General features: G+C 41.5%; 1 protein-coding gene across 1 annotated transcript in view; it reads right to left on the reverse strand.

Annotated features, from left to right (window-relative positions):
* TMC1 (transmembrane channel like 1) overlaps window positions 1-18233 on the reverse strand; it is a 150582-nt gene that overhangs the window by 56062 nt on the left and 76287 nt on the right. The window contains exon 8 of the mRNA XM_075559547.1: window positions 17454-17596. Coding sequence (XP_075415662.1) covers window positions 17454-17596 — 143 coding nt within the window. The remainder of the gene's footprint in view (window positions 1-17453; window positions 17597-18233) is intronic.

An 18233-nucleotide genomic window follows, 5' to 3' on the forward strand; every position in this document is an offset into this window, starting at 1 on the left:
TAGCTACAGTGGTCAAAACAGCATGGTACTGGCACAATGATAGACACTCAGACCAGTGGAAAAGAATAGAAAGCCCAGGAGTAAAATCATCAGCATATAGACAACTGATCTTCGACAAGGGTCCCAAAAACGTCAAGTGGGAAGCAGATGCCCTCTTTAATAAGTGGTGCTGGAAACAATGGATATCCACATGTAGAAAGTTGAAACAAGACGTCTACCTCACCCCATGCACAAGAATACACTCAAGGTGGATCACAGATCTAGAAGTCAAACCCCAAACCATCAGGACCATTAAGGAGGGAATCGGGACTAATCTCAGAGCACTGGCCCAGGGAGCACATAGGCTCACTGCAACAGGGAAGGGGACACACACAGGTGATCTGGAAATTGACAAATGGGATCTAATAAGAATAAAACACCTGTGCACCTCGAAAGACTTTGCCAAGAGGGTGACAAGGCAACCCACAGACTGGGAGATTTTTAGTAATGACACGTCAGACAAAGGGCTCATTACTAAAATCTACAACACCATCATGACCTGCAAAAAGAGGAAAACAGTTAACCCCCTAAGGAAGTGGGCAAAAGAAATGAGAAGAACTTTCACTAGAGAGGAGATCAATATGGCCAATAAATATATGAGAAAGTGCTCGAAGTCCCTTGCCATAAGAGAAATGCAAATCAAAACAACCATGAGATACCACCTAACACCCCTCAGGCTAGCTCAGATCAGTAAATCAGAGAGCAACAAGTGTTGGAGGGGCTGTGGTGAAATAGGAACCCTCCTCCACTGCTGGTGGTCGTGCAGATTTGTACAGACACTGTGGAAAGCAATCTGGCGATACCTAAAGAAAATGGAAATTGATCTACCTTACGACCCAGCCATCCCTCTACTGGGCATATACCCGGTTGAAGCAGCAAATAAAACACGACCAGTCATATGCGCTCCAATGTTTATTGCGGCACAATTCACAATAGCAAAGACTTGGAAACAGCCTAAGTTTCCATCGATAGACGAGTGGATTAGCAAACTTTGGCACATACACACAATGGAGTATTATGCAGCACTGAAAAGCACCAATGAGCACATGAAACACGTTATTTCATGGGAAGAGCTGGAAGGAATTATGCTAAGCGAGGTAAGCCAGACCCAAAGGGACAGGTACAACATGAGTCCCCTGAGGTAAGTACAATCAGCATGACAGAAATGGGGCATTAATCCACCCAAGGGGAGGGTATGGTTTATATCTCCACAGGGAAAGTGGGACCAGACTTCAACCCAGTGTCGCAAGGTGTGAATGCAATATCCCGGCGTGGAGGACGGAACCGGTGGAGAGGTCTGGGAGGCTGGCCCCAGCACCATAAATTAAGTGGATTCCTGCCCCTCCCCCGAAAAGAACTTGTTCCAAAGGACGACATTGACCCTGCAGCTATGGGAGATGGACATATCTGATCAGAGCACACGGGAGCAGATGAAGGGGCAGGAGGAGAGAGTGGAGCACAAGCTGGCCCACCAGGCCGTGATGATGATGTTCCTGAGTAGAGCAGCCAGTCCACAGAGAGAACAACATGGCTGGCCCTACTATGAGACATGATGCCCCTCAGTGACTAAGGGCGATACAGGGGACAGCACCAGAGACACAGTGTGGGAATTGCACCTGACCTGATCCCACCACACCGAGGCAAATCACTGGGGGAGTGCAGCGGAACAGCAAGGGAATGGAGTGGCAAGGTCCCCAGGGAATGCTGAAAGTGGACTTTGGGGCCAGGGCGTGGTGCCCCAACAGACTGGACTGGAAAACGCTCCTAAGGGCCAGCAAAGATCCCTGAACTAACTACAAGCTTTTCTCCTGTGAACTGTTTTTTCTGTTCTTTTTCAGTGGTTTGTTTTGGTTGTTTTGTTGTCTGGTTGTATACTGTTGCTTTGTGTTCCTCTGTCTAGTTTTCGTGCATGTTAGTGACTCCACAGGTCTGTCTGAATAGGACAGGCTGGATGAACTATCTGGATGAAAAACAACGGGACCGACAGTTCCGGGGGGACTTGGGGTGGGGGGTAGGGGGGGTAAGGAAGTGGTGTTAACAAACTCAGGGACAAGGGAAAAACATGGGACCCCAAAGGGTAGAGAAGGGGGAGTGGCAGGCCTGATGGGAAATGATCAAGGGTAAGGTTGCTTAGAGAAGAGGTATACTCTAGCCCAGGTGGCGATGAAGCATGGTAGTAGGGCAGGAGGAAGGTCAAGGGAGATGGAGGAAAGAGCTAGGAGTCAAAGGGCATTCATGGAGGTCTAGACAAAGACATGTACATGCAAATATATATAGGAGGTTGGGGAAATAGATCTTTGTGTCGATATTTATAGGTCAAGTATTAAGGTGGCGGAAGGACCTTGGGCCTCTACTCAAACACTCCCTCTATGCATGAATACCTTCTTTTATTAAATTGGAACTCTATGATGCTCACTCTCCCGACACAACGGCTGGAGCCAAAGTGGGTGAACAAGTAAATGTGGTGAAGAAAGCTGATGGTGCCCGGCTATCAAAAGAGATAGTGACTGGGGTCTTAAAGGCTTGAAGATAAACAAGCGGCCATCTAGCTCAGAAGCAACAAAGTCCACATGGAAGAACACACCAGCCTGTGTGATCGAGTGGTCCCAAAGGGATCAGTTACCAGGCATCAAAGAACAAAAAATCATACCATAGACTACACACCTCCATGATAGGATCGCTGAAGACAAATGGGTGCACAAGCAAATGTGGTGAAGAAAGCTGATGGTGCCCGGCTATCAAAAGAGATAGTGTCTGGGGTCTTAAAGGCTTGAAGGTGAACAAGCGGCCATCTCGCTCAGAAACAAATAAGCCCACATGGAAGAAGCACACCGGTCAGTGCGATCACGAGGTGCCCAAGGGACCAGATATAAGGCATCATGCAAAAAAAAAAAAAAGATATAAATGTGTGTATGTATGTGTATATATGTGTATATGTATATATGTATGTGTATATATATATTATATTAAATGAAGGGGGAAGTGCAGAGTGGAGACCCAAGGCCCAAGTGTCGGCCAATGGAGATCCCCTCATAGAGGGGCTTAGGAGAGGAGATGGGTTAATTAGGGTGTGAGGTAGTATCGATGAAGAACACAGCTTTCCCCCAGATCCTAGATGCTTCCTCCCCCCAACTACCATGATCCGAATTCTACCTTGCAGGGCTGGATAGGACAGAGGCTGTACACTGGTACATATGAGGGTTGGAGGTACAGGGAATCCAGGGTGGATGATACCTTCAGGACCAAGGGCGTGAGGGACGATGCTGGGAGAGTGGAGGGTGAGTGGGTTGGAAAGGGGGAACTGATTACAAGGAGCCACATGTGACCTCTTCCCTGGGAGAGGGACAGCAGAGAAGGGGGGAAGGGAGACCCCGAATAGGGCAAGATATGACAAAATAACGAGGTATAAATTACCAAGGGCATATGAGGGAGGGGGGAAAGGGGAGGGAGGGGGGGAAAAAAAGAGGACCTGATGCAAGGGGCTTAAGTGGAGAGCAAATGCCTTGAGAATGATTGGGGCAGGGAATGTATGGATGTGCTTTATACAATTGATGTATGTATATGTATGGATTGTGGTAAGAGCTGTTGGAGTCCCTAATAAAATGTAAAAGAAGAAAAGAGAAAAAAATGATTAGGGCAAAGACTGTACAGATGTGCTTTATACAATTGATGTATGTATATGTATGAACTGTGAAAAGAATTGTATCAGCCCCAATAAATTGTTTAAAAAAATAATATAACAAAAAAAATTGAGTGAATTATATAAAAATTAATATTTTTTTTTCATCATTCAAGATCTTCATCCAGTTGGTCTTCTGAGGGATAAAATTCTCATTAAGAATATGAAGAAAATTGTTGAGTCCCTTTCCATAGAAATGAAAATATATGTATATGCCTACTCCTCACTTTATGGGCCTAGTTTGAAGACCATATCATGATGCAAAAATCGATTACCACAGCAGATCATAAAATAGAAGGTGACTACAACATTATACAACTTTCAATGTACACCACTACATAACTAACAAATGACATCATTTCATAAGAATAAACCATGGAGAATCATGGCCTAGCCAAGCTAACACAGAATCTTTGCGATTACAACCAGCATTACTTCCAACGTCTACCATGGCATGTGTTACTACCAAATGTAGGCCATTAATGTGCAAACAAATTGGATAATAGATTTTGTAACTATTGTCATAAATGTGAAATATCAGCCACAGAGATAGTTGACAAATGAAAATTAGGTGAAGACTTAAACCGTTCTATATAATTCTAGTTAACTCCCAATGCCTTGGAAGCATATTGATGGCTTAACCCAGATCAAGAAATGCCTATATAAATTTTGATTCCAGCTAGCACCTTGCAAAGAATAAGTATACAAAATTCATGAAATTTGCACTTCCTCTATTTCTCTTAATCAAAAGTCAAAGGTTTTGTCAAATGTACATGTATTCTAATCAGTATTTTTAAATATATATAGATACTTCCCTTTGAACCTATATATTTATATATTTATCTTAGTGATTAGATTCATACTTTATTTTTCCATCATTATAAATAGCAAAATTGAAATAACATCACATATTATAAATAGTCACATGGTTTTATGTGGTTGTGTTTTTTATAAAAAGAAAAGTAAGTATAGTGGTAAAGAAGCAAAAGAGAGAAGGGAACAATGACATGAAGCTAACAATATGGTCATCCAAATTCCTCCACCATAAGCCCCCAAACTGATGGTGTCTTACGTATTTTAGAAGGATTAATATATAATGAGAAATATCCAGAAATAATAATCTCTTAACATTGATCACTGTTTTACAGTTTTTAAATCTTGATATCTATTTTCATATTTGTCCTCTTTAAAAGGAGTAAGAGGTCAAATTAATTTCAATTTATTTTTGCAGGCAAGGAGACTAAGGCTCAAAGACATGAACTGATTCAGCAGTAAACAACTGAAATAGGGGGGAAAAACTCAAATTAAAAAAAAAACCCTTATTGATTTATTTTCATTTCACTCTAGGACCATGCAATGTAACCAATATAAAATAGGTGGCACCACGTGAAAATGCCTTTTGACAGGTCAATAAGGGATGAAGCTGGACATTTCAAGTGGCTTAATCTAGGGGAACATTCTTTTTATTCTTATTCAACTATCCTTTTACAATGCTGTCAGTTAGCAAGCAGTAAGGCCTTGTGTGATAATAGCCACTTGGCAAATCAGTCTTGAATGAAGTTGTATTGTAGGTAAGGTTTTGTAGCTGAAGGACAGACTCTTGGGAGCAGCTGCAGCTGGAGGAGCAAACTGGGACCCTGGCAGGTGGGGATTGACCTGAAAGGGAAAGGAGTCCTGAAAAGGGGAAGAGAAGGGATGGAAAACACATTCTGTTCATGCACATTTTTTTGTTCAGGAAATTTGTCCTGATCACAATAAAATGTTCTAGATTCAGCTCCATACCGGTCTATACAGCAAAATAGTTGCATAATTATTAAAGTCCTTCTTTCTTAAGGGGAATTGTGCTATGAGCAGCAATCTCAACTGACCATGCTGTCTTATGCTGGGTTCTCTATAGATCAAAGCTAGTGATGCTTATACACATGTATATATGGAGGGATTTATCTCAAGATAATGGCTCACATGGCTTCAGGATGAGTCTGCGGGTCAACATCAGGAGGGAGCCTTCTCCTGACGCTTATAGCTGCAAGGGATGACAGATGGCAGAGGCTCATGAATCCAAGATTGGTTAAAAAAAAAAAAAAGCAGGCTGCTGGCTAGCAGGCTGTGTGGCTCTTGAACTCCAAGATCCATAGACAATACTACAGGCAACTGGTTTGGGTCCCCAAAATTGGAGTTTAGATAATGAGAGCCAGATGCAGGATCTAGGGCAGCATTTCTCAGCCTGTGAATCACAACCTCTTTTAGGGTCGAATGACCCTTTCACATGGGGTCACCCAATTCATAATAGTAGCAAAATTATAGTTATGAAGTAGCAATAAGAATCATTTTCTGGCTGGGGGGTCACCACAATATGAGTATCTATTATAGGGCCGCAGCATCCCGAAGGTTGAGAACCACTGCTCTAGAGTAATCACTAGGCTAGTGCCCTTTGCCAGAATGTCTACACATATTAAATGCTGGCCTCATCCCTGAGGAAACTCCCTGTCAACTAAAAGGCTATTCCTAGTGGGTCTCATTCCACCATTTGTCTGCTGGATTCAGAAACAGTGGAACATGGGAGATAACTGCAGATATTGGGTGGATAAAGGCAGAGAATACTAGAAAGAGGTTTACTTTTGTTTTATTGCCTATGTCAAGGCATTAAACTGTGTGGACCATAGAAAAACTACAGATAGCCTTGAAAAGAATGGGAATTCCAGAACACTTTATTTTGTTCATGCAGTTCCTGTACATGGATTGTGGGGGGAGGTGAGATCCTCTCTGGAGGCAGACTGCTGTCTCCCCACACCACAGGGGTGGGCCTGCTCCCTGCTGCTGGGGACAATGGATTACTTAGCCCTGAAGTTTGCAACCATTAGCTTGGTTCCTGTAGGTGGGGTTTACACCCTACTGCTAATGGTTCCTATGGAGACCCAGAGAACAGGTCAAAATTAAGCTGCCATCCTGACTCCAAGATCTGCCCATCTTGTCACAAGTATACCCTCCAATCTCTCCTTTTCCTATTGCGTGCATGTCCCTAGACCACCTCCTCTCATTTCTGTATAACCTGTAGTGAAGCCCCTTCCTGTGACACATGTCTACCTGTAATTAGTGGGCTTGCACATCCCCAAAAGCTATATAGGCCTGGGTTAGCGATAGAGATTTCTCTTCCTCAAGCCCCCTCGCTTGCTCTCTTCCCCCTCTCCTCTCTAGTCCTCTGTTCCGTTTCCCCTTGCCCCCCTTCCCTTCCCTCTCTCCTTCCACATGGACCAACAAGCAGGGCTGAGGTGAGCAATGCTACCATGTAATGTGTCTGACTGCATTATTGTAATGTCTCATCTATCGCTCATGCTCTTGATGACTTTAATATAATATATATCTCAACTGTACAATTGTGCTTACTGAACCCATGATTAGTAGTGGGGTACTGGCTCCCCCCAAACTCATACTACAATGGATCAAGAGGCACGTGTGTTAAGAGAACAACTGCAGTTTAAAATTCAGAAAAAGGTGTGTTTCAGGGTTGTATCCTCTCACCCTAATGGTTCAATCCATATGTTGAGAAACTGCATTATATCAAGAAGATCAAGGATTGTAGCATTTAGTGTGGATTACAACTCAATATTAAGAAGATCAAAATCCTCACAACTGGACCAATAGGTAACATCATGATAAGTGTAGAAAAGATAGAAACGGTCAAGGATTTTTTATCTTGTTTGGATCCACAACCAATGCTTATGGAAGCAGCAGTCAAGAGATCAAAAAATATGTTTCATTGGGTGAATCTACTGCACACAACTTCTTTAGAGTATTGAAATGCAAGGATGCTACTTTGAGAACTATAGTGAGCCTGACCCAAGCCACGGTATTTTCAATTGCCTCATATGAATTAGAAATGTGGATGTTGAATAAGAACGAGTATAGAAGAATCAATGCACTTGAATCGTGGTGGTGCTGGAGAAGAATATCAAAAGTACCGTGGGCTCCCAAAGGACAAGCAAGTCTCTCTTAGAAGAGGTGTGGCCAGAGTACTCCTTGGAGGCAAAGGTGGTGAGACTTGGTCTTACATACTTTGGAAATGTTGTCAGGAGAGATCAGTCCCTGGAGAAGGACATCATTCATTCATTCTTTCTTTTTTTAAATCATTTTATTGGGGGGCTCATGCAACTCTTATCACAATCCATGCATACATCAATTGTATAAAACACATTTGTACATTCATCACCTTCATCATTCTCAAAACATTTGCTCTCCACGTAAACCGCTGGCTTCAGCTCCTCATTTTTCTCCCTCCCTCTCCACTTCCCCCCTCCCTCATGAACCCTTGATAATTTATAAATTATTATTCTGTCATATCTTACTCTGTCCAAATCTTCACCCACTTTTCTGTGGTCCGTCCCCCAGGGAGGAGGATATATGTAGATTCCTGTAATCGGTTCCCCATTTCTACCTCATCCTTCCTCTACCCAGTATCGCTACTCTCACCACTGGTCCTGAAGGGATCATCCCACCCCGGATCCCCTGTGTTTCCAGTTCCTATTCTTTCTAAAGTAGAGACACAGCCATCAAGGAGACATTGGATTGACACCGCAGCTATGACAACGGTCTTGAGAATAGGAATAATTTTGAGTATGGTGCAGGACCAGGCAGTGTTTGACTATGTTGTTCATAACTTTGCTATGTGTCAGAACCGAATCTATGGCACCTAATAGCAACAAAGTCCTTGATCCAAGGCCATTTTTTGTTGGTCATGACAGTTGATAAAGCATTTTGTAAGTCCCCAGATGGTACTGTGGGCAGTACATGGCCTTCACGGAAGTACACTCATATTCAGAGTGAGCAAAACACTGCCTTTCTGTGATGAAATTGTTTAAAGTAATAAATCTGCAATCAGGTTGCTGACTACTTGCCCTTAGGAATTATGCCATACCAGGGACTCAGGGCTACTGGTAGATTGAAGACTTAACAGTAGCTGCAGTCAAGTCAGCCCTAGTGGGTAGATGTCCATCTTGCTGAGCCCACACGTAACTTCCTCTTGAACTCTATCATCACTTTGTTTGTGAACCCACTGGGCAATGACAGGTGTCTGGGAAGAGGATGTAGGGTTTCCACAGAATATACCTCTTGATGGCTAAAATTCTCCTCTGCTGAGGTAACCCTTTCATGAGTAGTCACCTGAGAAACAAATATCACTAATTTGGCCCATTCAGAAAAGTCTACCCACACACATCTGTATAGAGTCTTGTCACCAACATCCTCATCATGTTTCTCCCAATTCCCTGACTATCCAGTCATATCCCTGGCTGTCACAGATGAATCTCCCCATGCAGTCGCATAGAGGGTCATTTTCTCCTGCCATGCAAAGGGAACAGCCATTGGGACTTCCCGAGTTTCTGCCTATTGGGAGAATTTCTCTTCATGACTGTCCGCCAAGGAGTTCCTAAATAGGAACTGAAGTGCGGCTGCCAAGTTTTTGGAGGGGTGTCAGCATTATTGTGTAGCATCATCTGTAACCAGGCACAAGGAGTTTTATCTTCCTTAGTCAGATAAACATAGCAAATTTCCCAGGAGGCCTCAAGTGCAGACTGAAAGAGGAAAAGTAAGGTGACAATTTCCTCATGTAACATACTTGTTTCTAAAGGTCCTCCTCAAGCTGGATCTTATACATACCACTTCCATTTAATGATCACGTGCTACTGTGCACATCCAACTTTATGACTCTGTGGATTAGACAGACTCACTTCATTCTGGGTATCTCTGGCTGTATGTTGACTTGGGGGTCCGTGGTTCGGTGTTCAGTCTCTGTTAAGGCCCAGTAAAAAGCCAACAGTGGTTTCTCAAAAATGGACTAGTTATTTCCGTAGGATGGCAGGGCTTTGTTCCAAAATGCCAAGAATCTGTGCTCTGATTAACCAATTGGAATCTGCCAAAGACTGTGTGAGGAGGTATCTTCTCGACAACATGGAAATTTTTGTTCAAAGTTATATATTTAAATGTTTTATATAAAACAACCTTATCACCTTCAAAGTACTCTGTGTTACACTTAATACACTTTTCGAATCTGCAATTCAATTCGTGGAAACAATTTTCAAGCTCATCTCTTTGGATGGCTGACAGAACCTCCCTCATGTTTTCCTTCACCTCTTCAATGTTATCACATCGCTGTCCTTTCAAATCCCTCTGCATTTGGGGGTGGGGGGAGTAGCATGGAGCGAGCTCAGGTGAGTAAGGTGTGTGGGGCAAGAGAGGCATGATGTTTTTTTGTCAAAAACTGGTGCACTGAGATGGCTGCATAAGCAGGTGCATTGTGGTGGCAAAACCAGTCCCCCATCTGCCACAGAACAGGTCTTTCTTTTTTGTTACACACTGGTATGCTATCTTTTCAGGACCTCTAAATAGAAAGCTTCATAAACAGTCTGACCTGGTAGAATGAACTCCAAATGCACTATCCCCCTCTAATCAAAAAAACAAATGAGCACCGTTGATCTTTGATTTCACTTGATGAGCTTCTTTTTTTGGCTAAGGTGATGATGGCATCTTCCACTGGCTTGATTGATGCTTGGTTTCATGGTCATAGAATAGTGCCATGTCTTTTCATCAGTAATGACCTTGTGGGAAAAGGTCTGGGTCACTTTGGAGCTGTTCTTTCAAAGCACATGGTCCTACTCAAATGCCTTTTCCTGCTCAGTCAGAACTCAAGGTACAAATTTCGCAGCAACATTTCTCACCCCCAAATCTTCCAATAAAATTCACTGAACCAAGCTCCAAGATAATCCAGATAACTTCCCCATCTCTTCAATGGTTCGTCGTCAGTCTTCAAGCACAAGGAAACAAATTTGTTGACATTTTCATCCATTAGAAAAGTTAATGGACGTCCAGAATGAGGTTTGTCATCAATCAACATTTCCCCTTTTATGAAATAGACAACTATTAGTACACTTGAGTTTTACTCATACCGCTGTCTTTGTATTCTTGTACGTTGTGATTATATTCTGCCCTTGTAGGTTGTGATGTTCAACACCACAACAATTTCTCTAGCATTTTTTCCCAAGCAGGAAACAAAATTTGACAGACGTACGGTATTCTCTTAAATTGGACTTCACAAAATATGAGGTTTAAGCAAAACTGCTTTTATGAGAAAAATTCACTGTGACCAGAGAGAACATTCCCAGGAGACACCACTGGATGCACCAACTCAGAGTGGGTAGCTGGATTCTCGCTGGTGGGAAAAATACATACTATGAAAACTCCACCCAGCAGAGCTTGTTTTTCCTTTTTTGGTGTGTGTGTGTGTGTGTGTGTGTGTGTGTGTGTGTGTGTGTGTGTGTGTGAATGCTTTAGGGTACACTTTTGTAAACATCATTGCTATCTACCAGACACTTCAAGCACCACAGAATTATCCAGATCATGTGGCACAGGTGGGACAGTAGCTTTCACAACGGCTTGAATCTGGTTCAGTCTTCTCATGATCTGGGTCGCATTAAAGAAAGAAAATGTTTTGAAACTGATTGTAGTAGCAATTATACAATATTGCTTGATGTGATTGAACTATGGAATATCATTATATCTGTCAGAGCTCTCAATAAAATGATAAAAAAAATTTTAAACAGGAATTTTATAAGTCATTTGATAAATAGGCAGAAGTAGTACATTCAAATGAGATAGGTGATCACCGAAATTCAAAGAGGACTGCCAGATATTGTGCTTCATTTTCATTTGTGAAAGGAGGCAAATGTAATTACTTTAAAAGGAATATCTCAGTATGCCCCCACACCACTGAGCTCCTAGAAATTTCATTGGAATTAAAGAACTCACCTGATTTGTTACTGGGTTAATTCCCCACCCTCTAGTACACAAATGCCTTACTTAAGGCTAAAGCTACTGTGCTTCTTCCTCCCTAGGTGCGATTACTAACATGTCATCAGTGTAATCATTCTGTTTGGGGGAAGGGAAAGGTGATAAAGGTCCCTGTGGACTAACTACTTGTGGCTAGCGCTAAAAGTCGATATACCTCCGAGGCAGCCTACGAGGACAGCCTTGGCATCTGCTTCTGGACACACCTTGAAAATGAAACTGAGCAGAAGTACCGACCAGCTCAATGCACATATTCACTTGGTGTCTTTGTGCACATGTTATAAATATCGTGCTCCAGGGCCTCAAATGGAGAGCACATGTTCTGAGAATAATGAGGGCAATGAATGTACAAACATGCTTTACACAATTGATGCATGTATGGATTGCGATGAGTTGTATGAGTCCCTAATGAAATGATTTTTAAAAATCACGCGGTTATTTTGGAGTGCAGCACACCTCTTCGCGTGTCACATTTAAAAGTACGTCACCTTTTGAGCTGTGTGGGGACTTAGCTCTATTACAGGTCTGTAAACAAAGCAGGCAGCCAAGTGTGTCCTGCGACCACTCATCAATATTTTGTAAGTCATCTGCCTCTGGTGGTGTCCTGGACAATATGCTCCAAGTGCCATCCAAGGGCGGAGTCGTTCTCATCAAACAGCAGCATAAGGAATAATGATTTTTACTGAAAATGGCTTAGCAGACAAAGGTGGAAGTGCTTCAGGCAGTAAGCACTTTGGTAGGAGTGAAACTAACACAATTTGAGGGCCCCAACTCTCCGTTTTGGAGATTGTTTGCCAATATGTTCCCCACCTCAAGTTTAAGGATCTAATTTCTTCTCAATCAATGCTTCACTTTAACTTCTGCACCATTTAAGGCTGGGAAATTATTACTGTGTAATTCAACCACTTTTGTGATCATCTAGGCTTGGTTTTAGACAATATTAGCTGAAGTATGACAAGAAATAAAGTTTACTTTCCGGTAAAAGTAACAATGTTCATGTGGTGCTGGGATTGCAGTTCTGAAGCTCTGAAGTCATCTCTATCTTTTGCCACTTTGTCTCATGAAAGTAAGACCAACAAGCCATTTTTTTCTAGAATCTTATTCTGACAAAACAGCAAAAAGGTAATCAATATGTTATCACCTGCAACATTTTTCCTCACAAATATTTTCTCTAATGGTAGTAATATTTTGCTTATTTCTATTGTGCATTCATGATAGAAGATTAATAATCCCTCTTTACTTGTGGAGACAGAGTTAGTGTGCCTTTAAGATTTGAGGCCCAATTTAGAAAAATCGTCATTAAAATTTTCTATCTCGAGAACCACTTTAGGTAGCAATGGATGGCACATTTAAGAATATGTTATATATTTATGGAGTACCCGAGCTCCATAGGTCCAAGAGAAAGCTGCTTCCTCATAGTATGTCAAGGCTAATGGTTCCCAATACCGGCAGACAATATAGCACAAGCCACAGGATCAAGTCTCAAGGACCAAAGGCTGTTATCATCTAATGCCGAGCCAGCTGCAGTACCCAGATGGAGTAAACAACTTCTCAGCTTTGCCGGAATGTCTCTATAGATATAAATAATGTCCCCTCATTGATTGGTTGATTGTAGGAGACCTCATTATAGAGATTACCAGATGTCATCATGGGTGGTGATGAATGCATCATAACTACCTATACATTAGAATAGAGAATACATCGTAACATCAAATGAAAGAACCATGGCCTCATCAAATTTACTTACAATTTTAACCCATGTGCTTTGCTGGGACTCGTTCAGGGGAAAGGGAATAAAAAGACAGGCAACTGTGGGATTGATGGCTTTTGTAAGGTTTTTAATACTCTTTTTCTTAACCTTGAACCACCAGTCTGTAGCTTTATTTGCACATGAGAGCCATTTGGTCAGTTTCTGAGTGCATGGACAGATTTTAATAAATCATGTCTCCATTTATTTTAAGCCAACTCCTAAACCAACCCATTGTCATTGAGTTGACTCCAATTCACAGTGACCATGTAGGACAAAGACATACCCTATAGGGATTCTAAGACTGCAAATCTTGACAGAAGCAGACAACCGTACCTTTCTTACATAGAGCAACATCTATTTGAATCACAGATCTTCAGGCTATCAACAGAGGCTTCAAACACTGGTCCACTAGAGTTTCACCTAAGCCAGTGGTTTTCAATCTTCCTCATGCCGCGACCCTTTCACACAGTTCCTCATGTGGTGGTGACCCCCAATCATAAAACTAGTTTTGTTGCTACTTCATCACTGTAATTTTGCTACTGTTATGAATCATCATGTAAATATCTGATATTCAGGATGTATTTTCATTGTTACAAATTGAATATCATTAAAGCACAGTGATTTATCACAAAACAATATGGAATTCTATATTGTGAAATAGTTATTCCCAATTATAAATCAATGAAAATTTGTCTTGAAGCATGGTCTAGTATGGGTAAGAATCTTCATGCCAAGTATTTGTACGTGAACATATCTCCATGTGGGCGGTCTCGCCTGGGGATGGATAGAGGAGCGGTATCTCGGTTCCTAAGACCATCGGAAATCTGTTTTTTCCAACAATCTTAGGTGACCCCTGTGAAAGGAAAGGGTCATTTAATACCCCCCAGGGGTCGTGACCCACAGGTTGAGAACCCCTGTCCTAAGCCAACAGGGTCGGGGTCGCTATATTGTAGCCTCTGCTGACATAGTAATCAAGAAGAGAAAAGAGATTAATAGAGAGTTAGGAAAGATCTCCCTAGAAATTCACAGGGGAAGAATACTATATAAAGAAATGAAAGTTATAGCAAAGAATATATTGAACAGCATCAGTGCTTTCTAGAGAAAAAATGCTACAATAAACATTTAGTTACATGAATAAATACAGAAATCCATAGTATACTGCCCCAAATTAACTAGTTGCTCCTTTATGTGCTTCCCCAGGTGACACCAAGAGGATTGGGACTTCAGTTTGTTCTCTATTGTTTGGTAAATGTTCATGTAGGTTGCTCATAGTAGGTGCTCAAAATTTATTAAATGAATAAAGAATGAGCACATGAATGAATAAATAAATAGCATCGCTGGAAATAAACTAAACGCTGAAAAAATCTTACCAAATAGATATATATAGCAGAAATGCCTTACATACAGTGCAATATATGGCATGTATGTACATTATTTTTAAAAGATAGTTGTACTTCAAAAAGAAAAAAGAAATCCTTTTATTTTGAACCAGGAGCCCTAATGGCATAGAGGTTACACATTGGGCTGCTAACCAGAAGGTGAGTAGTTCAAAACCAGCAGCCATTCTGTGAGGGAAAGATAAAGCTTTCTAATCCTGTAAAGAGTTACAGCCTCAGAAACTCACAGGGGCAACGCTACCCCATCCTGCATTTGGTTGCTTGGAGCTCAATCAAACCTCACTGAGTTTCAATTTTCCCATCTACAAAAAACCAAAACAGCACAATAAATACTCAACTGAAAATATAAAACGTATAGGAGGAATGATTTAGTCTAAAAGGGAGAAAAGACAAAGAGGTGGAAATCACTTAATGCTCTTGGGTTGTTTTGATACACAGACCAATAAACTTGAACTACTTGCCATTCACGTCATGCGCAATCAAAGGCCAGCAAAAAAGGGCCAAGGTCAAGCCGTTTGGGCTGGCATCACATGGGAGACGTGGAAGGCCAACATGTGGAGTTGCTGCCTTGCAGCCATTCTGAATGGCATCTTTGAGTAAAGTCATAAAAGTTGCCACATTTCGAGCTTTGTTCACCAATACAAGAGTCCGAGCCACATGTCAATGACCACCTGCAATGTAACCAGCTCAAAGGGAAATGTGCTAGAAAGTATAAAAGACGTGCCTGATCTAAAAGATTTCACACACAAAAAGAAGGAAAACACCCTGGCAACGTTTATATTGACGGTATATTCAAATGATAACGCTTTACATATTTTTTATTAAATAAACACTTTTAAAACATCCCCCCACTTTTCTTATTTGTTATGCATTGCTACTAGGAGATATTAAATTATATGTATGGTTTGCCTTATATCTGTTTGCACAATGCTATTCTAGGCACTCTAAATTCATCTGCTAGAAAGTAGTACTAATGCATTTAAAATCTACTGATGTTCAACCACATAACCGTGTGGATCTGCTCTGATGATGGAGACTATCACGTGGCCCTGGTGGCTCTGTGGGTTACGTGCTTGTTGCCTGTTAACCACAAAGCCGATGGGTCAAAGCCACCAACAGTCTGGCCAAAGAAAGAAAGGTTTTTTGTTCCTGTAAGCACTCACAGTCCTTGAACCCTGAGGACTCAGTTCTCCTCTGTCCTATAGGGTCACTATCAATCAGGATTGATTTGACAGCAGTGGGAGGGGGATGTGGCTCCAATCCCATTGTGCTTAATTTGGTTCTTGAAAAAGCTGTGGATTATATCACCTCAAAATGTAGATTAACATTTGTTATCTGATTTTCCACGTGTGTTCTATATGTTTTATATTTGCTACCTCATTTTGTCTTTATAGCCATCCTGTTAGGTATCAAGAAAGCAGAAGAGTTGAGAAATTTATCTAAGGTCATGTAGAATGAGACAGAGCTCAGATTTAAATCCAGGAAAGGCTTAAAGGCTCTCAGACTTCACCACTGAGGTATACTGCCAATGCGAAATTACTAAAAGAGCTGAGTGATTGGACAAAAAGGATTCTTCCCCGGTGACCATGGAGATGAAAGAATCAACACAGAAATGACTGTCCTCATGCCTTGATGATGTAAATGACACTTGGGACATTAGTCCAGCGTGATAAACATGGTCAAAGAACTAGAAATTTTGAAGTGTGATCATGATTTTAATATTTTACATTTAGAATCTCAGATTCCATTTGTACAGGTGGATAAATGTCTTGTATATGTGGACCCTTTAGGTGTCTTCCACCTCCTGAAGAGTATAACACTATAGACAACCATTTTCATCAAAGTAACCAGCAAGTCCAGCGGCAACAGAACACAAATCTTGCAACAAACTCTTCCAGGGAGCTCCTGCGTAGTCACTGTGTGCCTTATCTCTTCTTGCCCTTCAGGTAGAAGGCATTCTCCGCAAGGAGGCAAAGGACTGATTCATACGTGCATGATCAAATACAAGGATGAGGGACATTACCTGGGATGTTTTCACTCTTCTCCCCACCACATTCAGAAAATTGGCTAAAGGAGAGATTATTCTCTACCCCCAAGGAATCTGCTAAGGTTTCTACAGCATCTTTAAGTGGTGTATTATAAATATATTTCAAGCAAGGGGAAATGAACTTCTGTTCCATTGGTTTCACAATAAAATCCTTTTCCATGTTTTAATAAATCCTTTCCCAAGACAAGCCATTGATTACACAGCTGATCATGACCATCTCTCTATCTACCTATTTATTTATTCTGAAGTATATAGCTGAACATTTTTGTATGAGTTATTATTATGACTTAAAGAAATCAATGATGTACAACAGATTCTGCTTCTTGCATTGATTCTGCAAGCCACCAACCTCTCTGCCCGGGGGAAAACAGGGCCAGCAGCTGTGTCACTACCTATTGACCACATTGATTCACACCTTAGAGAACAAAAAGGCATGCCTTTTGATATACTTAGACAGAATAAGCATGCAACCATAAGTCTGGCCCATCAAGGTGACCCCAGGCCTGTGCTTATGTTCAACACTTTTGTTTTGAGGATATAATTGCCTGACAGTACAGTGCATATGAAAGCCATATGTCATTTCTTATAGATGCTGCAGCCTGAAGACAGAAAATAGCAACAAAGTTGCATTCAATCCTCAAATTAATTTCCTCATTTGATTCTGGAAATTATTTGCTTGCTTCTCAAGAGATCAATGAAACTTACGCTTTGAGGACAACCAGAAAGCTGTATCCAATGCACATAATGCCAACCAGAAAATAGGAGAGGGGCAACCTGAAACTCATCCATCCAATGGTTCGTCGATTGTCATAGTAGCCGTAGAAGAGGACGGAATACTGCGCCAAACCCTAAAATCCAACAACAAAGTTAACTTAGCAGATGCTGTGAAGAGCAGTTCAGAGAAAGGAGAAAAACTCCAAGGAGAACGCACAAAAGGATAACATTAGTCTTCAGACTTGGGTGATGCGATGACACAAGTCCTATTGTTGTGCCCCACAGAGGGACTGTGTTGCTTGCACAAAGATTGGAAGATGTGAATTTCATTGACTTCCAAGGAGATCAAATTTGAAACCAAATGTAAGTTTGCTTAGCCGTAGAGCCATTACCATGAAATGCCCATTTATTTGAACATCAAAATCCACTTCCTGGTGTCATTATATTTACAATTTTAAGATTCACGTTTAGATTTATCCTTGTTTAGTGTTGGGGGCTGGGGATCTGAAAGATGCTCCTTCCATTTCTGGTCACCTGAGCCATAATAACAGCAAACCAATAATCCAAAGCCACAGCTGTCAAGTGAATTCCAACTCATAACAATCCCAGAGGATAGAGTCCAACTGGCACCATACAGATTCCATTATTACAAATATTTATGAAAGCAGACTGCCACGTCTGTCTCCTGTGAAGCAGCTGTAGGTTTGAACCACTGACCTTTAGATTAGCAGCCCAAAACCTTAACAGCTACACCACAGGTCTTACTTTCCA

This window comes from Tenrec ecaudatus, chromosome 10 (genome assembly GCF_050624435.1).
Source record: "Tenrec ecaudatus isolate mTenEca1 chromosome 10, mTenEca1.hap1, whole genome shotgun sequence".
NCBI classification, from domain to species: Eukaryota; Metazoa; Chordata; class Mammalia; order Afrosoricida; family Tenrecidae; genus Tenrec; species Tenrec ecaudatus.